The sequence below is a fragment of the Olea europaea genome, chromosome 12 (genome assembly GCF_002742605.1).
Source record: "Olea europaea var. sylvestris chromosome 12, O_europaea_v1, whole genome shotgun sequence".
In the NCBI taxonomy this organism is placed as follows: Eukaryota; Viridiplantae; Streptophyta; class Magnoliopsida; order Lamiales; family Oleaceae; genus Olea; species Olea europaea.
The window spans coordinates 20,782,507-20,803,877 of record NC_036248.1 but is presented as its reverse complement, the minus strand read 5'-3'; the positions used below and the strand labels follow the sequence as shown (position 1 = coordinate 20,803,877).

At 34.5% G+C, this 21,371-nt stretch overlaps 2 protein-coding genes across 5 annotated transcripts; one reads left to right on the top strand and one right to left on the bottom strand.

Moving 5' to 3' along the window:
• Nucleotides 1-2,517: 2,517 nt before the first annotated feature.
• Nucleotides 2,518-10,848, top strand: LOC111406046 (phosphoglucan phosphatase LSF2, chloroplastic). Of its 4 annotated transcripts, none has more exons than XM_023035227.1 (5): nucleotides 2,518-2,852; nucleotides 4,131-4,336; nucleotides 9,413-9,583; nucleotides 9,755-9,969; nucleotides 10,526-10,848. In XM_023035227.1, exons 1-4 carry the CDS (start codon nucleotides 2,579-2,581, stop codon nucleotides 9,959-9,961), a joined length of 858 nt encoding a protein of 285 aa, XP_022890995.1. In that variant the 5' UTR covers nucleotides 2,518-2,578; the 3' UTR covers nucleotides 9,962-9,969; nucleotides 10,526-10,848. The 4 variants fall into 4 exon arrangements, with proteins under 4 accessions (XP_022890995.1, XP_022890997.1, XP_022890994.1 ...); XM_023035229.1 differs by having other exon boundaries at nucleotides 2,519-2,852; nucleotides 9,758-9,969; XM_023035226.1 differs by having other exon boundaries at nucleotides 2,519-2,852; nucleotides 10,449-10,848.
• A 102-nt stretch (nucleotides 10,849-10,950) lies between these two features.
• On the bottom strand, nucleotides 10,951-16,369 carry LOC111406045 (mini-chromosome maintenance complex-binding protein). Its single transcript, XM_023035225.1, has 14 exons — nucleotides 16,090-16,369; nucleotides 15,476-15,589; nucleotides 15,246-15,353; nucleotides 14,985-15,116; nucleotides 14,155-14,199; nucleotides 13,882-14,001; nucleotides 13,626-13,784; nucleotides 12,821-12,895; nucleotides 12,574-12,687; nucleotides 12,187-12,389; nucleotides 11,985-12,120; nucleotides 11,494-11,721; nucleotides 11,275-11,342; nucleotides 10,951-11,201 (listed from the first exon to the last, which is right to left on the bottom strand). The coding sequence occupies exons 1-14, from the start codon at nucleotides 16,255-16,257 to the stop codon at nucleotides 11,078-11,080; spliced, it is 1,794 nt and encodes a 597-aa protein (XP_022890993.1). The 5' UTR covers nucleotides 16,258-16,369; the 3' UTR covers nucleotides 10,951-11,077.
• Nucleotides 16,370-21,371: the final 5,002 nt, after the last annotated feature.

The following is a 21,371-nucleotide window of genomic DNA, read 5'->3' as shown; positions in this document are numbered from 1 at the left end:
TTGAATGCGTTCGTAACTCTGGAAGAAGAAGAAGGAGCAATTGTCTTGGCCCAAAAGAGTTAAGAAGAGCAACTGTTCATGGATTGAAATTCAGAAGCTACGAAATTGTGAAGCCCAAAATATAATCTGTGGCCCATTGATTGTTTATGAATCTTGAAGTGGAATGACTTGCAGTGGCCCAATAAAAATCTATGTAAATACTAAAAGGGTCCAAGGAAAATAAATCCCAATCAATAGCAAAACCCAAAAGAAATCTTTCCAGCTTGTCAAACCAAGCCTATAAAAAGGCCCAAGTAGCTGCTGACCCGTCCCAGCCTTTGTTCATGTCCGTCCAGCTGTAGAAAAAGGACGATTTGCTGCAAAAGGCTACAGCATTGCGAGAAAAAGTCCGCAATAGACAACCAATATTGGTTTGCCACTCATGCTACCATCAAGTCTTATTCCCATAACCATAATGTCGACACACTGGACAAATGAGGCCATGTACCGCAGGTCTAGAAAAATGTTCGGCGATCGTTTTCATTTCGACAATCATGTCAATGGCCGAACGAAAGAAAAATGAGTACAAGAGACGAGAGGGAAATTTGGCTAGAATTAGAATAACATATCTTTGATTGTGAATGAAACTTACATATACTAGGAAAATGTAAATAGACCAAGTGTGCATGATGGGTTGAGCTCCATGCCCAATGTGATATTAATTGATTAAATAGGTCAATCAAATTTCAAGATGCTATTATTTAATTAAATAGATTCAATCAATTGAATACTCGATGCCATGTAATTTATAGGTGTTCATGGTCCAATGACATACCAATTCACCAACTGCCATCCGTTACGCTAATTGTCAACTAAAATTATTGAGGGATGAGTATAACAAATAGCGAATTATAACCAATTAGATATCTACTCCGAAATCAATCCAAACATGCTATTACATATAAAATTATCTTACGAATATAAACCAAGGACTACCACAACATGTAAATGATAATTCAAGAAAGCAATGCAAAATAACTTGAAGACTAGACTATAATCCGAATATAAGCCTGTAACAATTTCACAATTTCTTTAAGAAAAAGTATTGAACTAAGGTAATTCAATTCCACATATAACCACAAATTTGAAAAGACGTGGAAAATCCATTAATAGCAATGAACATCACTAAAGTTGTTAAATAATAAATCTTGAATTCTGAATTTAGAATCGACGCATAGAAATTGAAATCCAGGAGTAGATCCTCAAAACTTTGATCTTTTTCATTTTCATTGATTTTATTTGAATGGAATTCCTAGTTTTAAAGATTTATTATTGACGAGTTATAGTAATTGCACATATTAAAGCAATTAAAAGAATTATTTTATTAATTTCTCTTCTCTCTCTTTTTTTTTTTCTTTTTTCTTTTTCCTTTTTTCTCTTTTATTTTTTATTTTTTTATTTTTTGAGTGTCTTCTTTGTTATTAAAATAATAATGGACAGAATATGCCAATTGCCAAGAGTGTGCCACGATTGAAGAGATAAAGGCTGCTACTCTAAAGTTAAAACTTTATGGTTGAATCATTTGCAAAGCTGTAGACTTTTGAAGTGGACACTTTGTTGGTGTATTTTTTCCTTCGAAATTGTTATTGTAAATTATAAGAATCGCATGTGGCGACACTTGGAATATTTAAAAACAAACTTAAATTAATTTAATTAGGATTAGGACTTTACCATAAATCAATTAATTATTCAAGGAAAACCCAATTGTTATTAATATCAAATACTTATTTATTCCATAATACACAAATGACATCGGTCGAAACGTGCACGTGTTTCCTTTTTACATGTCTAGGTATAATTCTTGGCGAAACCTTACTAACCAAAGGAAAGTAATTCCTTAAAAATTCATTTAATCTTGATTTTCTTTGATCAGCTCTAACTTAGTACGAGCTTATTCAAATTATTTTTTTTTTCTCGGAGTTCATTACGCACCATTTAACATGAATTCCAAAATGAGCCCGACATTATTAAGGTAACTCTCTCTCTCTCCTCCAAGAATTACACATTCAACAAAAATAAATAAAAATATGAAATTTATACTTACTTTCATTATTAATTTTTTTAGAATTTGCTTAATTACCCAATACTCTATTTTTTGCAAGTAACAATCTCATTCATATTATTATTTTCTCAACTAATTGAATAGTTTTCTAGTAATATGCTACAAGACCAAAAACTTCTCAAGTTATCATACATATTGCTTATCAAACTCGGTCGACCACCCTAGTTAGGAGGTTATATTAATATCAATGTAATGCTATTTAGTGTCACTGATTTTGATAATTAAATGTGATTAAGTGATAAATTCATTCATACGTAAGGTCACGGGATCTATTCAATTGAAACTATTGAGTATGATCATCTAGAATGATATTCTCGACTAGTACAACTGTGCTAGTATGCTACAAAGTGTTATTGTTAATACTAACTTATGAGAGGGCATTTTAGTCAAATACCCAAGTATAAACGAGAATCTGCAGCCACGAAAATTAGAAAAACGTGATGCTCCATTGATGCGTGTGTGTGTGAGAGGGAAACCATGGTAGGTGTTGGATACAGCTGCAGCTGCTTGTACTTCTCTTCGCATTCCACTGTTTTGCGATCCTCTTCAACAAATGTGAAGAACGCAATATCTGCAGGCAATCCCATCTGGGCCTCAACCAGTTCCTTCAAATTCAAACAAATTTCTTGCAAACTTCCCGAGAGTGAAACTGAAGCAAATGAAGGGATCTCAACCAGCACGAAAATGGAAGATTATAACGTAGCAATGAAGAGAATGATGAGGAACCCATACGAGTATCATCACGATCTTGGTTAGTTTTCTTCTGCTGTTCAATAATTTCTTGAACGAACTTCTTGTAGTTGTTGGATTATATTTAATTATGACACCCTTTTAGATTAGAAATCCTTTTAGATTAGAAATTAGACAGGCGATTCTGGAAACTTCTGTATTTAAGAATATGGTCGCCGCTGTTCCATTAAGCTCAGTCGTCAATTTATATGCTTTGTTGAGTTGAAATTCCAGCAAATGAAAATTCATTCAGCAACTTTGGATTTAAAGGTCGCATTGTTATCTTAGGGGGTGTATTTAATTGGGCAGAAAGACTTGTATAGACTTTTTTAAATGGGTGACTTTTGTGAATGACTTTTTTAAGTGACTTCTAAGGATTTGTTAAGAATTAATAAGTCTTCCATGGACTTCTATAGACTTTATTAAAGATTCTTAAAGACTTTTTACATCTTACAAATTATTATATACCTGAAAAATTAAAATCTTTCTTGCTACCTAGTTAATATTTTCGAGAACTATGATACCCACAATTAAAAGAACAAAAAAAAAATTTCGTATTAAAAAAATAAAATAAAAATCAATTACATGGAATTTACGTTTTGAATCAATTGCATACAATTTCAATTCAAAAGTAATTATGTACATATTGAATAATCATAAATTGATTATAGTAAATGAATTAAAGAGATGAGAAAATCCTAGAATTGAAAGAAAAATGACGTTCTTTTTCTGAAATCTTCACAAATCTTGGAGTATATGAGAGATTTTTTATTGAGATTTGCTATCTATATTTTTCACCAAAAAGTTTACAGAATTCCAATAAGTAGAGAATTCTCCAAAAGTTACTATCTATTTGAATACCATGAGTTATAGGGACTTCTAAAAAGTTTAAATTGAATACCCCGTGACTTTTAAAGACTTTTTAAAAGTTTATGAGCCTGTTTAGGAGTGATTTTGATAATTGATTTTTTGACCGTTAGGAGAAAAGTGGGGTCCACTTGTGAGAGAAGAAGTCAAATATGATGGCTGGAATAGTAAAATAACGGTCAAAAAATCAATTTTTTGGGTGAAAAAATCGAGCCCAAACAGCCCCTATAGAATTCACAATTGAAATACACCCAAACTTTTAGATAGTCTTTAAAAGTCTTAATTGACTACACCTAAACTTTTTAAATCCTCAAAAGTTTTTAAAAGTTCCAAATGTATACACCCACCTAAGTTGCTTGTATATGAGAGCTTAGTACTGTATTATGTCGAGGTCATGATAAGTAATCTGATAAAGAATATTCCTCTGCTTCAGGAATGAACTATACATTGATAACTGAAAATCTTATTGTTGGCTCCCAACCTCAGAAAGTTGGAGACATAAATCATCTGAAAGAGGACCAGAATGTCAGGTATATTCTCAACTTGCAGCAGGACAGAGATGTAGAATATTGGGGAATCGACCTACCATCTATAATAGACCGATGCAAGGAGCTCAGAATCCATCACATGAGAAGACCTGTAAGCTAATCTCCTTTTGTTGCAATGTCTTTTAAAGTGTGTTACACCAAGCATTTTAGTTCAACTGCTCCCTATGATACGCATTGATATTTTATCAACTCTTTCCAAATTACAAAAACTAATATTGAGTTTACATTTCAAAAAAATTTTTTTTTTTTTTTTTTTTTTTTTTTTTTTTTTGTAAAAAAAAGCGCAAAATGAAACAGCTTACATATAAAATTACATATTTGTATATCATATATGTTAATGGCATAGATTATGGCAGATATTATGTTACTATATTTAGTGTGTGTGTGTGTGTGTGTGTGTGTGGTTAAGTTTGCTATATATGGGTTAAGAACATTAGATAGATGGTCGTAATCACTAGAAATTAGCCATGATTTGTATAGTATTTTCTATTTAATGGAAATAATCCTCACGAAGAGGTCATTTGGTCAACTATTTCTAGGTATCAAAGCTTACCTCTAGAATTCATTGCGAAACCTTCAATTTTCTTTTCGTTTTGCTTATGATTTTCATGTATCGAAGCTTTCTAGTTTGTTTTCGTTTTGAGATCCTAGGTTGATCGAGTTTTAGTCAACGACTTCATCAATGGGTTCAAAACTGCATCGTTTGTGTGACATTGGGAAGAGTAAAGGTTGCGAATAGATTCATTTGGTTGTAGGTCATCTTCGATTGCTGGGAAGGAGCATGAGCCTGTTGGGTCATTTTCGATGTATTAGACAGAGCTTCGAAATCTCTCATTATGGATGCTCCTCTGTCTGCTATAATTGGGCTTTTCCTTTTATTGTCAGCTTTAGGTTAATTGGGTCTTTTCTTTTGTTGTGGGCTTTCTTTCTTAAGGTTGCATTTTTTGTCCTTTATTTTGGAAAAAGTGTTCACCAAGACCTTTTTTTTTTTTTTTTTAATTTACGGGAAAAATTATGCGGCATGGGAATTTCAATTTAAAATGTTTCTGAAAGGGAGGAGTTTTAGGGTCACATTGAGGGTTTTTTTTTTTTCCATCCTTGAAGAGGGCAATAAACTTGGCCATTAAGTGAGGAAGGATACTGGAATCATTTCTCAGACTCTAGGTCTATTGAAGCTCATATGGTGAACAACTTACTTCCCTTTGGTACAGCTAAGGAGATAACAACTTACTCTCCTTTGGAACAGCTAAAGAGATGTAAAGTATCTAAAGTTCATGTACTATCAAGAATATACTGCAAGACGATTTCAATTGGAGCTCAAGATTGACAACTAAAGTAAAGTTAATCTCACCATTAAACAGCATTATTCTGGTTTTTTTTATTGTAGAGTGAGTATTCTAGTATTATTCGCACTAAGATACCCAAGCGGCCCTAACTGCCCTTCAGGCAATTCATGATGTAAGTAGGCATGATTCGTTTCTAATGAAACTGAAACTTGAATTTGAAGTTACTTGGGCTGGACTATTGAATAGAGACTCTGTTCGTTCTTTGGATTTTCATAGCTACACAAGCAGTTATGGTCCTGCCTAGGGAGATATCTGAGGTGGTCAATGTTGCATATATTGCTCATGGGAAAAACCAAAGAAAGGGACAAATGTAGTGCTACAGGTGCGACTTTGGCGTATTGCCCTAATTACAGTAAGAAATTTTGAAATTATTGTTAGTAGAATAGACACATTATCAAGGAATGTTATGTCCCGAAAATCAACAAGTCCAAGCGTTTCAAGCTGGTATTCCAGGCCCTAACATAATGTGTCCTCCGTCTAAGGCTGCATGGCACTAATCAACTAGTCCTTACCCTAAAAATGATGCAACATTAGCATTTTATGCCTTTTGACTACACGGTCAAGGAAAGACGGTTTCTCCTCCTTAATTTGTTGATTCTGGCGCTTTCAATCATATGGCTGGCTCTCCTAATTCGTTGTACATTCTTTGGAAGTATACTGGTACGCAATATTCATATTGCTAATGGAAGTATCTTCCAATTATAGCCATTGGTGATATTGAGTCTTCCTTTAGTCATGTGTTTCTCTCTCTAGGGTTGTCTACTAGATTGATTTCCATCGGTCAGTTCGTGGATAATAAATGTAATGTGCATATCTCTCATGTGGTTATCTGTGCAAGATTAGGGGCTAGGAAGGTAATCGCAAGGGCCTAAAATGAGAAGCTTGTTTCTTTACAATTTAACATTCCTCGTACTTTGTATTTGGCTTGTATTACTATTGCAAATAAGACTGAAGTTTGGCATAAACTATCAGGTTATCCAAATAATGTGATTTCTACTCATGGATTGCCTTTTAATTGCACCACTTGTAAACAAAGGAAAAAGCAAACTCTATCTTCAGTGTTCTACTTATGGATTGCCTTTTGATTGCTCTTGTGAAATAGGGAAAAGTAAACTCTACCTTTCCCTACTTATGGTGGTCGTGCTAATACATGTTTTGTGATTATCCATAGTGAAGTTTGGGGTATTATTCATGTTATTTCCCATGCACATTATTTGTGATATTCATTGATGATTATAATCATTTTACTTGGATATACTTTCTATGCCCTAAAGTTGAGGTGTTCACCATTTTTCAGACCTTTATGGCTTATATTTTGGGATACATTTTTCTGCATGTATTACAGTTTTATGGTCTAATAATTGCGGAGAATATATGTCACATGACTAAAAAGATTTTTTGCAACAGAATGGTATTGTATCTCAACAATACTGTCCCATACTTTTCAACAAAATGGTTGGCTGAACGTAAAAACAAGTGATTCGAACGTTACTCTTGGAGTCTTTAGCGGAAGCTTTGTCCATCTCTGTGTATTTTATTTATTGTTTGTCTTCTCAACAGTTGAATTTCGATTCTCCTTACATCATCTTTAGGGTATGCCTCCTGATTATCATACAATGTACACATTTGGATGTGTTTGTTTTGTCACTTGCCTCCTCATGAATGCCACGAGATTACATCTTAATCAATTCAGTTTGCTTTCACAGGGTTATAGCATTGCTCATAAGGGGTTTGTGTATTTTGATATTGTCGTCAATCGTCTAGGAATGTAATTTTCTTTGAACATTAATACTACTTTCAGCAATATATTGCGCCTTCTGATTGTATCCTCCTTCCTAGAGTTTAGGACATCTCTCCATCTATTGAGTGTTTTAAATCAGGTGTTGTCCATCGACGACAACGGTCTCTTGTCATCACAACTTCTTCCCAAGCCAAATTCAATGCCTGTTTCCGTGGTTCCTCAGCGATCCTTTCACACTATTCACCCTCCTAAGAGGTATGGTTTCTCTGCGACTTAAGTCGATATCACGGTTCTTACCTCTTATTTTCAGATAACTTAATAGGCATGTTGGGAGAAGGCCATGCAAGAAGAATTTCAAGCTCTTCAGGAGAATCATAACTGGAATTTTGTTCCCTATTCTCCTGATGTTAAGCCCATTAGCTATAAATAGGTATATATCATTATGCTATGATCTAATGGCTCACTTTACTCAATTATCCACGGGAATATAAGGATAGATTATGAGAAGATAATTGCTCCTATAACAAAGATGATAGCACGGCTTGTTCTAGCTATTGCTGCTTCAAATTGCTGGTTTTTTAGGCAAATAGATTTTAGGTACACCTTTCCACTTGAAAATCTCAAGGATGAGATTTATATGACCCCAATATCTGGATTGTTTTCTCTACCCTCTTTAGATGTTTGTAAGCTGAAGTGGTCTCTCTACGATTTTGAAATAGGGTCCACGTGCTTAGTTTGATAAGTTCCGACTAAGTTCCTTTAAGTTCTCCTATGTCCAAAGTCAGTACAATTCTTCTCTATTTTTTTTCAAAACTGCTAGTGGAATCGTATTAATTCTAGTATGTGTTGATAATGTTATTATTTATACGGATCGACTCTGGATTCATTTCCCAGCTTTATGAATGCATTTAGGTTCCTTTCATATGAAAGACTTGGTCCTTTAAAATATTTCTTAGGCTTGAGGTGCACTCTACCTTGGCTGGTACTTGCTTCTATAATCATAAGTACACCCATGAGTTAATTACTTTGACTGGCTTCAAGATGGTCGTTCTATGAATACTCCCTTGGAAGTGAATGTTAAGTATGATAGGGATAAGGGCTATTTTTACTCTGATCTCTTTTTATATACACGGTGGGGAGCTCGAGCTAACTAGTACTCGGCCTTATATTTCCTTTGTTGTTCAATAAGTTAGTCGGTTTATACGGGGCTCCTAGGCATCTTCATCTGGAAGCTGTCCGTAACATTGTTCATCATTTTCATTGTACTTCTACCCTTTAGCCTTTTGTTTCATGTCTAGTCATTTGATGTCCTATAGTGATGCTGATTGTTCTGATGTTCGACGTTCGATTACTAGTTGGTGCATGTTTCTTGATAACTGCCTCATTTCTTAAAAAATTAAGAAGCAATCGTGTGTCTAAGTCTTCCACTGAGTTTGAGTATCGCGCTATGTCCTTCGCCTATCAAAGATTGTTGGCTACGAGGATTGTTGGCTGCGCTTAGGTTTCATCAAATTGAGCCTACTCTGCGCTGTGCGAATAATATTAGTGCCATTTAGATTGTTGTTAATCCAGTATTTGATAATGAGTACACCAAGCACATTGAGTTGGATGATCACGTCGTCGTTCTTTTGCGTATCAGCAATGATCTTGAAACTGTTGATGTGTTTACTAAGGCTCTCTCATTATAGACATCAATTTCTTGTTGACAAATTGATGCTTCTAATCACCCAGAATCAATTTAAGTGGGAACTCAATGACAGAGATTAGGTTACTATATTTAGTATATATATGTAATTGAGTTTCCTATATACGGTGTAATTATTCTTACATTCGATAGACTAACACAATAACTTTAATCATTAGAAATTGACTGTAATTTTGTATTTCTATCTCATGGAAAGAATCCTCATGGAGAGGTCATTGAGCTAAATATTGTCAATATATGCCGACAAACAGAGAAAAGTTTGTTGGATCCTAACTTTCATACTTTTAGGAGCAATTTTGTTTCCCACCAACTGCTCTTTTATCAATAATTTATTGTGGTCATATAACTTTGCAGTTGTTATCTTTCTATTTACAGGCAAGAGATTTTGATCCAGATTCCTTAAGAAGTGGATTACCAAAAGCTGTTTCCTCACTCGAATGGGCAATTTCAGAAGGCAATGGACGAGTATATGTTCATTGTACTGCTGGTCTGGGAAGGGCACCAGCTGTTGCAATTGCTTACATGTACTGGTTCTGCAATATGGACGTAAGTGACTGTTCAGTGTTTCATTTGTTGAAATCATTCGAAATGATATTGTGCGCTGCAATTATTAAGAAACAACGGAATTTAGCTAAAGACCTTAAAACTGTACGCAACTCGTGTGCTCTCGAAAGAAAATTCGTGCTCTTTGAAATACTTGTCCATGTGCCTTCTTAGCAGCTTAACATGGCATATGATACACTCACTTCAAAGAGACCTTGTGGTCCTAACAAGAGCGCGATTCGTGGAGCCACTTATGATTTGACTAAAAATGACCCCGGGAAGGAACCTTTTGAGAGTTTACCAGAATATGCTTTTGAGGATGTAGCAGACTGGGAAAGAAAACTTATTCAAGATCGTGTCCGCGCCCTTCGTGGAACTTGAGAACACTGGTAAGAGTCAAATCTTAAAACACTTGAATGCATTCTCGCTTAGGCTCCTTCCATGAAAACAATATTGTGTTTTCTTTTTTTCCTTATAGTAACATATTAACAAGACCGATTGAAAAGCATAGTAACAGGGAATGAGATACTACAGTTTTTGCTTGTTTAATATATAGTATTTGTTTTGATTATACTTTGTAACGAACATTATTTTAGCTTATTTTTTTCTTTTAATTCAAGATTTTAGGTTTTTCTTTTTTCTTTTTATTTTTTTTCCATGCTCAAGGAGTTAAGGCTTACATTGGTTTAATGTGTACAAGGTAAAAATATATATCCAACACTCAAATAATGATTGAATAGCAGTGACGATGCATCTTTGAGTTACTGATCTAGGTGTAACTATTAATGTTTGTTTTGCATTTACCCTTATCTTCACAGTCATTTCGTTGTGTGTTGAAAGATTCTATTTGTGCACTTTTCATGCTCAGGTATAGATCTGGCGAGCAATAAAGTGTTTTGTGGAGTTGGATGCTAATCGGTGATATTGATATATTTCAAATTCTAGGAGCAGGTGATCCGAAGAAAATGTTATGTAGAATATGATACCTCCAAGTCTTCGGCATTAATAAAGCATACATATTTAAGAGCTGCTCTCTCACTGTCTGGTGTTAGTACTTGACATGTACACCCTCTTCCAGATCCATCACAAGGAAAACAAAAACCAAGATTAGAAAGGCAAGGTTGGGTAAGAAAGAGAGGTGAGGTGACTAGCTTAGTAAATTTATTCAATATCCACAATAAAACCTTGTAAGCATATTCTGGTGGCCCAGTGCAGCAGAATAGAATGATATCTCCTCTGAGCTCTAATAAAGACTAATTTAGCATCCAGAAATATTGTTTCTTCTAACGTATAGTGCTATTGTCAATTTAGCACTCTTGCTCGATCATTTTTTTCAGTAGTATATTGTCCATTTTTATACGAGATTAAGATCTTTCAAATGATACTTCTTAAAGCAACTTGGTGCTTTTCAAATACATCACAAATTAAATAAATTGCATGAAAATGTAATATTATCATCCCAATTCCAAGAATTTACATAGTTTCTTTATGATTTCTTTACATACTACCCTCAAGTCTCTCCCTTCTGAGTCGCTCAAGTTCCTTCACCATTTGCCAATGTTCCATTGTCAAACAGGTTTCACCAAAACTAGTGGATATTAGGCGGCCCATGGTCAGCCATCTGCAAGATTTTATAAATTAGTGAATGAATATGTATACTAGAAACCAGATTACCAAAATTCATGTCTTCAAACCTGCTAAGATCTTGGCTGCCTAAGCTTCGGTCAGCTTGCCTTGCCGCTACTAAATCATCTTCTACCACCTGCAACATGTGTCGATGTGACTTCTGGTAGAAGTATTGTGTATGAAATACAGCAAAAAATCTGATCTGATGTAAATAAGAGAAGCCCTTCTTCCATATGAAGTTGTGCTTTTAGTGTAATAACAAAACATGGAGCTAGCTTAATTCATACCTTCTGCATATCTGACTCAATAGAATGAGGAAGTGATTGCATGGTAGCCAAGTACCATCTCCAAGTTTTCAGCGTTTCTGCATCCACTGCTGAAGGTGAATCTGCTGAGGACGGTCGAAATGGGAGAACTAGATCAGCAGGCAGAAGGTTTGATTTCCCCTCAGAAAGGATCAACAGTTGAACGTCTGCAGCCATCTCCATTTTATAGTATTTAAAGTCATATTCCACCTAAGAATAAGAAAAAAGGGTGGTAGAAACAATCAGCAACAAGCCTGTTTATGGATTACAGACATTAGATCCCCTGAATTCCAATCCATCAAGCACCAGAATATGAATAACATTTTTTCCAGATTATATCCGAGTAAAATTTTGGAGCACTTCTTTATTCTAATTTTGGAAAACAAGGAATAATCTTATAGATGACCAGATGGTGCCCCAGTCCCATTATAAACGAAATAATGTTTTCCTCGTATTGCTTTTATAAAATGTACCTTTTGTGACTCCATCAAGCTTTTTAACACTCTTGCATTTTCAACGCCTGTTGAGTTGAGGGTCCCAGCTTGCAATTCAGTTTCATCCATAGTTAAGTGAGAACCCTCAGCTAGCTGCAGAACGCCAGATACCAGCCTGTAGAATGGATGATGTAAATAAAGAGAATGATTCCGTGGTTGCGAAACTAAAATTTGTAATAACCTGTTTGTATTGTAATCCTTTTTTGGGGAAAGTGAAACGGTATTGAGATGTTCTATCGTGAGAGGCAAATAATGTGTGAAAGGTAGAAGGTCCTCTATTGCAAGTCTAAGACGACTGCCAAAAACGGATGTGCTTTCCTTGTTCAAGCAAGTCAGATTTAGTGACAGCTTCCCAACAGCAATTGTATCAACCCTGGCATGCACCTGCACAGGGATGTAGTCATTTGTTCAGAAAAAAGTTCCAGTGTCCAGAGGGAGTAAAAGTCTTCAACTTCTGACGCAAACATCCGCAAGAAACTCACATTTTAAGAAAACCAAAATCTTGTACAATGGTTCGTACAGATAACAGTTGCTTAGTTGTGCAACTAGATGAACTTGGTATACTTACCCTGGATAATAGGTGCAATAACATGTATTGAGCTGTCACCCTGTCATTTCCAAGAACAGCAGTAAGATGTCCAAGCAGAGCTTCCCTAAGTTCTTTTACTGCATTTGATTTTAACTGTGATCATAACAAGAAAATTAGCTCTCAAAGGGGCTATCAAAATAAACAGACAGAGGAATTAGGTGAGGGTTTACTATTAAGCAGATCAACTGATAGAGGCATAGATCAAGTTCAAGTAAATGGAGCTTACCTCAAATGTAGGACAAACTGAAAGAAAATCACTAATTGCAAGCTTCCTGTTTACAAGACAGTGAAGCCGAGGTACCTGCAATAAAACGTGTTATCCTATCTATCTTTGCGGACTGGAGAGAACTTTCTCCATAAAAACAAAACTCACACAACTATTAGTTTAGTTACAGAAAGTCCAAAAGTATAACAGCACCATAACTCCAGAAGCATAAAAAATTGTGTGTGAACGGGGGTATTAAATTTATTGTTGTTAGAATCCTGATTCGGATCATAAGATGCTACAATGTTACAATCCGAAAGCACTAACCAATGCTGGTCTTACGAATTATCCCAACTTTTAAGTTTTTGTCTAAAACTGGTCAAAATTATGAGTCACGACTCATAGTTAACTGTTGGTCTACTGAAGTTGGCTTCGGCCAAAAATATTGTAATCATTTTGGTTTTGTAGATACAAAAATTCAAAGGATCAGAATGAATGCAATTAGCCAAAGAGACATAACTGATTAAACAGAAAAATCTGATTACATAACTCAGAAGTTCAAGCAATGTATATTAGATTGTCTGACCTGAAAGTGAAGAAACCGAAATATAAGTTATTGCAGCAAGTCTACAATTTTTTAAACTCAACAACACTTTGACATCATAAATTGAAAAGCTCCAAATGGCAAAAAAAAAATTAAAATAAAAATTAAAATAATTAAAAATAAAAATAAAAATTAATATATATATATATATATATATATATATATATATCTCGAAAAATTAAACATGGCAATAAAAAATAACATCTAGAGATAAATAAAGACCTTGCTAGGAGGCATATGATTTAACACATCTTCACCAAAACTATGCGCTAATTCATCGCTATCATCTTTTTCTACAGTAAGATCTGGATCAAATGTGAAGATGCCAACAAATTCAAAAACATCATTCAGCTTCAAGTCGGTCTCTGGAAAATCATATATCTACAGAATTCAAAGTTCAAGATCAAAATGGTTTGGTGTTAGATAATATTTAATTAACATACTCTTTCATGCAACTTGAACTGGAAACTGAATTCACCTTCACCAGACAGGGAAAAGACTTTCTTTCACTGTCAACCACAAAACTTGCATTTGAAGAAGTTTCCTCAGTTGCAGTCTTCAGTGAATTCAAAAGCTGAAAATCCATATCATCCTCCCTCTAAGAGACAAAAGTTGAAATCCATTAGACATCCTACTGAAAAATGAAAATTATTGGACAGTTTACTGCATCAAGAAGCTGTGGAGGAATTTATTACAGAGGCATAAATCTAAGAATGATCAAGCAAGGCCAATAGACAGCTTTTCTATTTACCATTTTTTTAGCACTTGGAGAAGCCTGAAGCTCATGACACGAATCCTGTCATTATACGAGATTTGTCAAATTTTAGAATGTGAAAATTATGTAACTCCAACTAAATAGACACAAAAGACACAACCGTAGCAGGAAAACATAGTAGAGACTACATTGGAAACATGTATATTATCTTGCAAGTAAATATCAGCAATGACTTTTGTACTAAGTTATATGGCAAAGTTCTATAGTTCCATTCCTCAGTATAAATGAGCAGACAAAACGGATAGAATTAGGGCCCTTGCATTTCATCCAGGTAAATAGTAAATTTCAGTGCCCTTGTCTGCTGATAGTTATAAAAATACAAGTACATTGAGACAACTAGGTAAAGAGGGGGGCATACTTGCATATCAACATCAGTCATAGTTGCATCGTCCTCCCTCTGCCGTTTCTCCCTTTGTGGAGATAAAGAGTTAGCATATGGATTTTTCACAGCTTCAGGAGAAATCTCGGCCCATGAATTCTGTCCTGGGACCTATAACAAAAGGCAATCAAATTGTGTAAGGATTTAATTAACCATCAAACTTAAAAACTATCAACCATGGCGATACAAATTTGGTGGACTCAAGTAAGATATGGAAACACTCCATATGGGACAACTCACAGGAACACAATAAAGCAAACGACGCTCCCATATCCGCATATCCCTCAGTGTAAATGAGCAGACAAAACGGATAGAATTAGGGCCCTTGCATTTCATCCAGGTAAATAGTAAATTTCAGTGCCCTTGTCTGCTGATAGTTATAAAAATACAAGTACATTGAGACAACTAGGTAAAGAGGGGGGCATACTTGCATATCAACATCAGTCATAGTTGCATCATCCTCCCTCTGCCGTTTCTCCCTTTGTGGAGATAAAGAGTTAGCATATGGATTTTTCACAGCTTCAGGAGAAATCTCGGCCCATGAATTCTGTCCTGGGACCTATAACAAAAGGCAATCAAATTGTGTAAGGATTTAATTAACCATCAAACTTAAAAACTATCAACCATGGCGATACAAATTTGGTGGACTCAAGTAAGATATGGAAACACTCCATATGGGACAACTCACAGGAACACAATAAAGCAAACGACGCTCCCATATCCGCATATCAGATGAAGGAGCTATAGGAAATTGTGAAGTGTCCGTGAATTTATTGGTTCGCCAAGTATCCCCATCCTGTATCAAAGAAAGATGAGGCCAAATATCATCTCTAGTTCTTGTATCCCAAAACAATGAGAAACATGAAAATAGTTATTCAAAAAGGCAGTTATGCAAGAGAGTGGAAGGAGACCTAATACCTTGTAAGCACCAACATAAAATTCATTACCCAGCATGTCTTGGATCATACCCCGGAACCGAACCAAAGTATTAGGCTGAACCCATTTAAAAGTCGAGGGATTAAGCATCGGCACCTAATTATCATCAAATCATACAATAAAGATCAGATATTTCAGTCCGATAAAATGAATCCTAACATGACCGACCCAGCGAAGCAGAAAAAACTATACAAACATACCAAATTAATTGAAGCCATATTGATTAAGTCATATTTTTAAACTAGCCAAGTCCGCACTATGTCAAATAAAATCGCTTGAGGCAAATTGTACACCTAATGCACAAATCTAACGGCCAAAATCAATACATCGGAGCAATCTTGTCAGAAAAAAGGTAAACCTACGCCGCATAATATGCTATAAACTATTGTTGTACGTTAAGCTTAAACGTCAGTACATTCATTAGCAGTCCATTGACTTTTCAAGCATTTCCCCATTCCAGTTCAGTAGTTATAAACGCTTGTGTAATTATCGATCAGCCAGCTCAATCTTGGCTAAATTATTTCTAAATCATACCTCTGTCAAGCTATATAATCGATCGGTTAATATTGAAAAGAAATTGTAAGCAGAAAGTAAACCTGAGAGAGGCCACCATTATCGAAAAGAAAGTCATGGAAGAGATCGGAGGCGCCCCAATCCTTGCCGTCAAAAGCGGCCGGGTCAGATCCCGAAGCCACTGCCTTCTCGAACGTCAATCGTACGGCTCCCAGTGGGTTTGATAGACAATCGTACGGCAGCCCCACCATTGTTGATTTTCACCGCTTCACTCGAGCGCTAGGGTTTGCAGAAATGGGGATAAACTGATGGGAAGATTTCCCGCGCCGAGTGTTGAGTTAGTTTATATATAGTGCAAGTAGAGGTATACATTTCCCGCCAATTGCAGAGGGTTAGAAGTTTTCCCGCCATTTTTGCTAAGATGCGGATAATGGAACATATTTATTAGAGCCTATTTGGTAGAATCAATATTTTGATCGTTAATTTAAAAAGTGGGTCTCATCTGTCAGTGAAGAAATAAAAAATAACGGTTGATTATGTTAAGTAACAATCAAAAAATTAATTTTTTGACTTAAAAAATCATAACCAAACAAGGACTTAGAACAAAAACAGAGAATATAATGATTCGTGCATTAATTTTTGAAGTTTAATTCTTAAACTAACTTTTTTTGGGGTAATTAGAAGTTAAAAATAACAAATGAATCAACCCGTAAAACGTAAAAGAGTCGAGGATTAAATGATCAAGAACTTCTAGACTTGTTTCAGATTATTTTTATTTTTCGGATTTTATATGACAATCTTGTATGTGATAATCATCATTTATAAGGTTTAAATGACACTATACTGTGCCAAAAAGTTTAATAGATGTTGAATGGTTCTATATATTAGTGTTGATAAAATGATACCTGATGTTAGACAATATTGAAAGAGAGGTCCATTTGTATACTTAACAACATGTGGATGTATTAAAATGAACACTATTATATAAGCAAAATTTAAAATTAATAATTCTTCAAAAACGTGTCAAATATACAAACACGATTCTTCGTTATTTAATCAATTATTGCGTGTCAATGATCAATTGTTCTTTTTTATAGAGGCATTCAAAACTGACCATATATATCGAGACGTACATATTTACCACAATTCAATTTTAATGGGAGAGCTACATCACTTGCCACTTCAAAATTTTCATTGTAATTGAAAATTTAAATTTTTTTTTATTTTTTATTATAATTTTTTTTTTTTTTTTTGGTCACACCTCTCGCTTACTTAAAACAAACTCCCTAAAACTTTTTATAAGATTATTGGGGTGACCTAACATATGTAATACCAAATATATCCAATCTATAGTAGGTTGATCTGTAGTAATGTACCGCAAGTCTAACGAGGAAGGGCAAAAATTATAAGACAATATCAAATATTGTGCTATATGATGTCCCTCTTGAGGGAATTTCTCTATAAAATTTGCTAGTTGTACGCATCTTAGATGATATCAGTAATCAGAAACCCTATATACGTAATTGCTAACTGTACGCTTCTCTCAACAACGAATGTTGGTATGACGGAGAACATGAATTTCCCTATCACAGCCAACTGATGCTCAATGATGCGCCAGATCGAGAAACATTGTCCTTATTGCTTTTATTTGTGAAGCCATTTGATTTGGGGAAAATTTCACAATCAAGAAATTAATTATGGCACATTTCAAAAACAAAAAAACAAGTTTCAAATTTTAAAAATCAGATTTTTATTAAAAATTATTTATAATTTAATTAATTAATTTAATAATTTAATATATTTAAATCACAAATTTATATAATTTGGTCACAAATTAACGATTTAATTCATCACTTATTATTTTTTTGTCACAAATCAGAAATTTTATGTCACAATTCAAAAATTTTATAGGTCACAGTTTGTTCATTGGTCACAAATCAAAAATTTATACATTACAATTTATTTATAGATCACGGATCTTAAATACTACAGGTCACAAATTATTAATTTTTTAGGTCACAAATTAATGATTTAATTCATCACTTATTATTTTTTGGTCACAAATCAGAAATTTTATGTCACAAATTATTTTACGGTCACAATTCAAAAATTTTATAGGCCACAGTTTGTTCATTGGTCACAAATCGAAAATTTATACGTTACAATTTATTTATAGGTCACAGATCTTAAATACAATAGGTCACAAATTATTAATTTTTTAGGTCACAAATTAACGATTTAATTCATCACTTACTATTTTTTTGTCACAAATCAGAAATTTTATGTCACAAATTATTTTAGGGTCACAATTCAAAAATTTTATAGGTCACAATTTGTTCATTAGTCACAAATCAAAAATTTATACGTTATAATTTATTTATAGGTCACAGATCATAAATACTATATGTCACAAATTATTAATTTTTTAGGTCACAATTTATCTTATTGGTCACGTATCATTTATTAGTCACATATTAACCAATTTAATGGTCACAATTAACAAATTAATCTATGACCACCACCAAACAATCACCCTCCAACACCGTTGTCGGCACTATCATCACCCTACATCAAACACCACGATGTCCACCACCACCGCCACCATCAGAACCACAACACCACCATATCCAACGTTACCTCCGCCATCGTTGGATCCAGCAAAGCCACCACACCAAACAAAAAAATCCCAACCCCGATTCAGCCATCGCCACCACTACATTTCTTCCCATCGCCTTACGCGCTGCTCGTGACGGCGACGAGAGAGGTGAGATAGACAGACTGTGTTTAGGGTTTCTGCAGCCTCAAGTCGTCGTCGTCGCGATCTGAATCGCATCTACACCGTGCCTACCCAGCGCTGCAGATCTTCGACGTCAGATGCCGACTTCCTCGATGTAGCCGCAACAACGCAATCTCACCGCTCCTCTGTACTTCGTCCGCAACAACGCGGCGATGTGCCTCATTACTCGCAGCGCCGCCGTCTATAGCAAGGACTCCGCAGCCTTCGACAATAGCAGCGCCATCTTTTTATGCGCCGGTGCTCCCTCAGTGATGCACCGGATGAGGGGAATGGAGGAAGGCCGCCGTTGTGGGGGAGAAATGGAGAGAGAGAGATGAGAATGGGGAGAGGCTACTGTCGTGGGATAACGGTAGAGAAAGAGAAATAGGGTTTGGGTTAGGAGAAATTTTTATTTTATAAAAATATTAATTAAAATATTTTTTTTATAAAATAAAAAATCTGATTTTTGATATGTTAAACATTCCTTCTGATTTTAGAAATCAGGATTTTAATACTAGGGATTTGGGTAATTTGCCCTTTGATGTGTGCCACTTGTAGCGAATGAAATCGGCCAGCCTGATAATAAAGTTCAGATTTGACACTCATGTAAGTTTTTTCGGGCCAAAACAACACCAAAAATTTCATTTTTCTTCATTCAAATGGAAAGCTCAACCAAAAGGAGCCCACAAAACACCAAAAGGGACAAATTTTTTATAGGAAAATTCCACCGTTGGCTTAAGAAAATAATTTTCATTTTTAGGTCAACAATGTAACAAGTATTTTGTTTAAAATTAAAAATGAGTGTGAGGAAAAAAGTTAATTTGAAAAAAATCAGTTTCAAGCAAGGGCTATTTATTAATGTGTTCCGTCAAATGTGTGAATAATGAGTGCGAATTATGAATATTTAATTGAAATTAATTTTTTTAGTTTGACTGGATTTATAAATCAATTCATTAATCATATAGAAACGTTGTTCGGAAATTTTTTTAATGAAATTGTGATGAAAAAGAGAAATGATTATCAAGAAATGTGTAAATAATAAGTAGGTAATAACTTTAAACATTTATTTAAAATTAATACTTAAATTTCACTTTAATATATTAAGAAATTACGTAGTTATAATGAAAATAAAATAAGCTATAACTAGTCATGATAGATAGGAACGATATTGCGCTCAAAAGTAAATGAAATTTCATAATTCTATAAATTACTCTTTTTTTTATTGACGACAATTACGTGAAGGTTGGTTTGATTCTCGTTATTTTAAAATTTACTTTTCTTCAAATTCATTTTCAAACACATTTCCCAAAATAAAATATTCTAAAACCCTTTTTTTACTATTTAATTACAAATTCTTCAATAATTCATTATTACAAAATAATCTACGTCAAACATGGTCTACATGTAAATTGAACCATTGACCTTTTAGAGCTTACAAAACCCAGGCACGTTATGATCCCAGCCGTTAGATGAATCATGAATTACTTTGTTGAAATTGAAGCAATCATAACTTGGAATAGTCTGCTTCCTAACTTGGACGGTCGGATGCTGGGGGTCATGGGGCTTCCTATTTTTCATTTTTTTTTTTTTTTTTTAAGTTTTCGTTTCCTTTTTATTTTATTTAAAATAGTGTGAAATGGTCTCTCTAACAAATATTCATATGTTTGATAGAGAGTAAAATTAAATTTTTAGTAGTTTTTAATATAAATTAATAAAATATATTATTAAAATTAATTGCTGACTTTGACTTAGATTAAAATCAAATAAGGACTTAATGTTTTGACTCCACCAGGGACTGTTACAAAATTGAAAGGGTGATCAAGGACTGCTAAATTGTGACAATTGAGTTGGAGAAATAATTATTTTTTACTGAAAATTTGAGTAATTTTCTAGTACTGTATTAATAAATAGTATGTGACAAATTTGTAATTTGAATTTTTCGATCTCCTGAATTAGCTTTTATGAAATGTTGGACAATTGATTTCTCAATGTACTACTCAAGTAAGTTCAAACCTGCGAACACAAGCAAATTGATTATCAATGTTCATCGCTGTTGGTATTAACAGTCCCAATAATCCAAAGAAAGTACAAAAATATAAAAGAACACGAATTTTTTTTTCGTTCAAAGGCCCGGATATTCACCCAAAAGGGCTACGTCACCACGTTGAGCTTCCATCGAAGTGGTTAACGCTCTAATCAACTAGAAACCAACAATAAAGTATCAATACAAATATCATCCCTCAGACCCTATTTTTTCCCTCACAGATCGAACAGACAGATTACACCAAATAATCGACCATCACTATTCAGCCAAGAACAGACACAAGCTCTACACCAAGTACACGAACCAGATCTTACCAAGAACATCTAATGATTCAAAGATTAAAACAAAAAACCAGAGCTTTTTCGAGAAAGAAAATTACAGAGAGCAAAAATGAAAAGCTAAACCCTAGAAGTATCTTGAATGAATGGTAAGTGAAAAGTCTAGGGCCAAGTATAGTGAAACGACATTTGCATCCAACGGTTCAGCCGGCTCCACCTGACACCATCTCGTGCATCCAATTAAAACAAACTGGAATCGCATTTGAA

What these genes read in the sequence shown, in the direction of transcription:
- LOC111406046 (XM_023035227.1), top strand. Translation starts at nt 2,579, where the DNA reads ATGGTAGGTGTTGGATACAGCTGCAGCTGCTTGTACTTCTCTTCGCAT. An exon ending in CGAGTATCATCACGATCTTG is followed by an intron (nt 2,853 to 4,130) that starts GTTAGTTTTCTT and finishes CCTCTGCTTCAG; the next exon opens with GAATGAACTATACATTGATA. An exon ending in TCCATCACATGAGAAGACCT is followed by an intron (nt 4,337 to 9,412) that starts GTAAGCTAATCT and finishes TTCTATTTACAG; the next exon opens with GCAAGAGATTTTGATCCAGA.
- LOC111406045 (XM_023035225.1), bottom strand. Translation starts at nt 16,257, where the DNA reads ATGGTGGGGCTGCCGTACGATTGTCTATCAAACCCACTGGGAGCCGTA. An exon ending in ATCATATGCCTCCTAGCAAG is followed by an intron (nt 12,896 to 13,625) that starts GTCTTTATTTAT and finishes GTTTTATTGCAG; the next exon opens with GTACCTCGGCTTCACTGTCT. An exon ending in CAGTTTGTCCTACATTTGAG is followed by an intron (nt 12,688 to 12,820) that starts GTAAGCTCCATT and finishes TTATGATCACAG; the next exon opens with TTAAAATCAAATGCAGTAAA.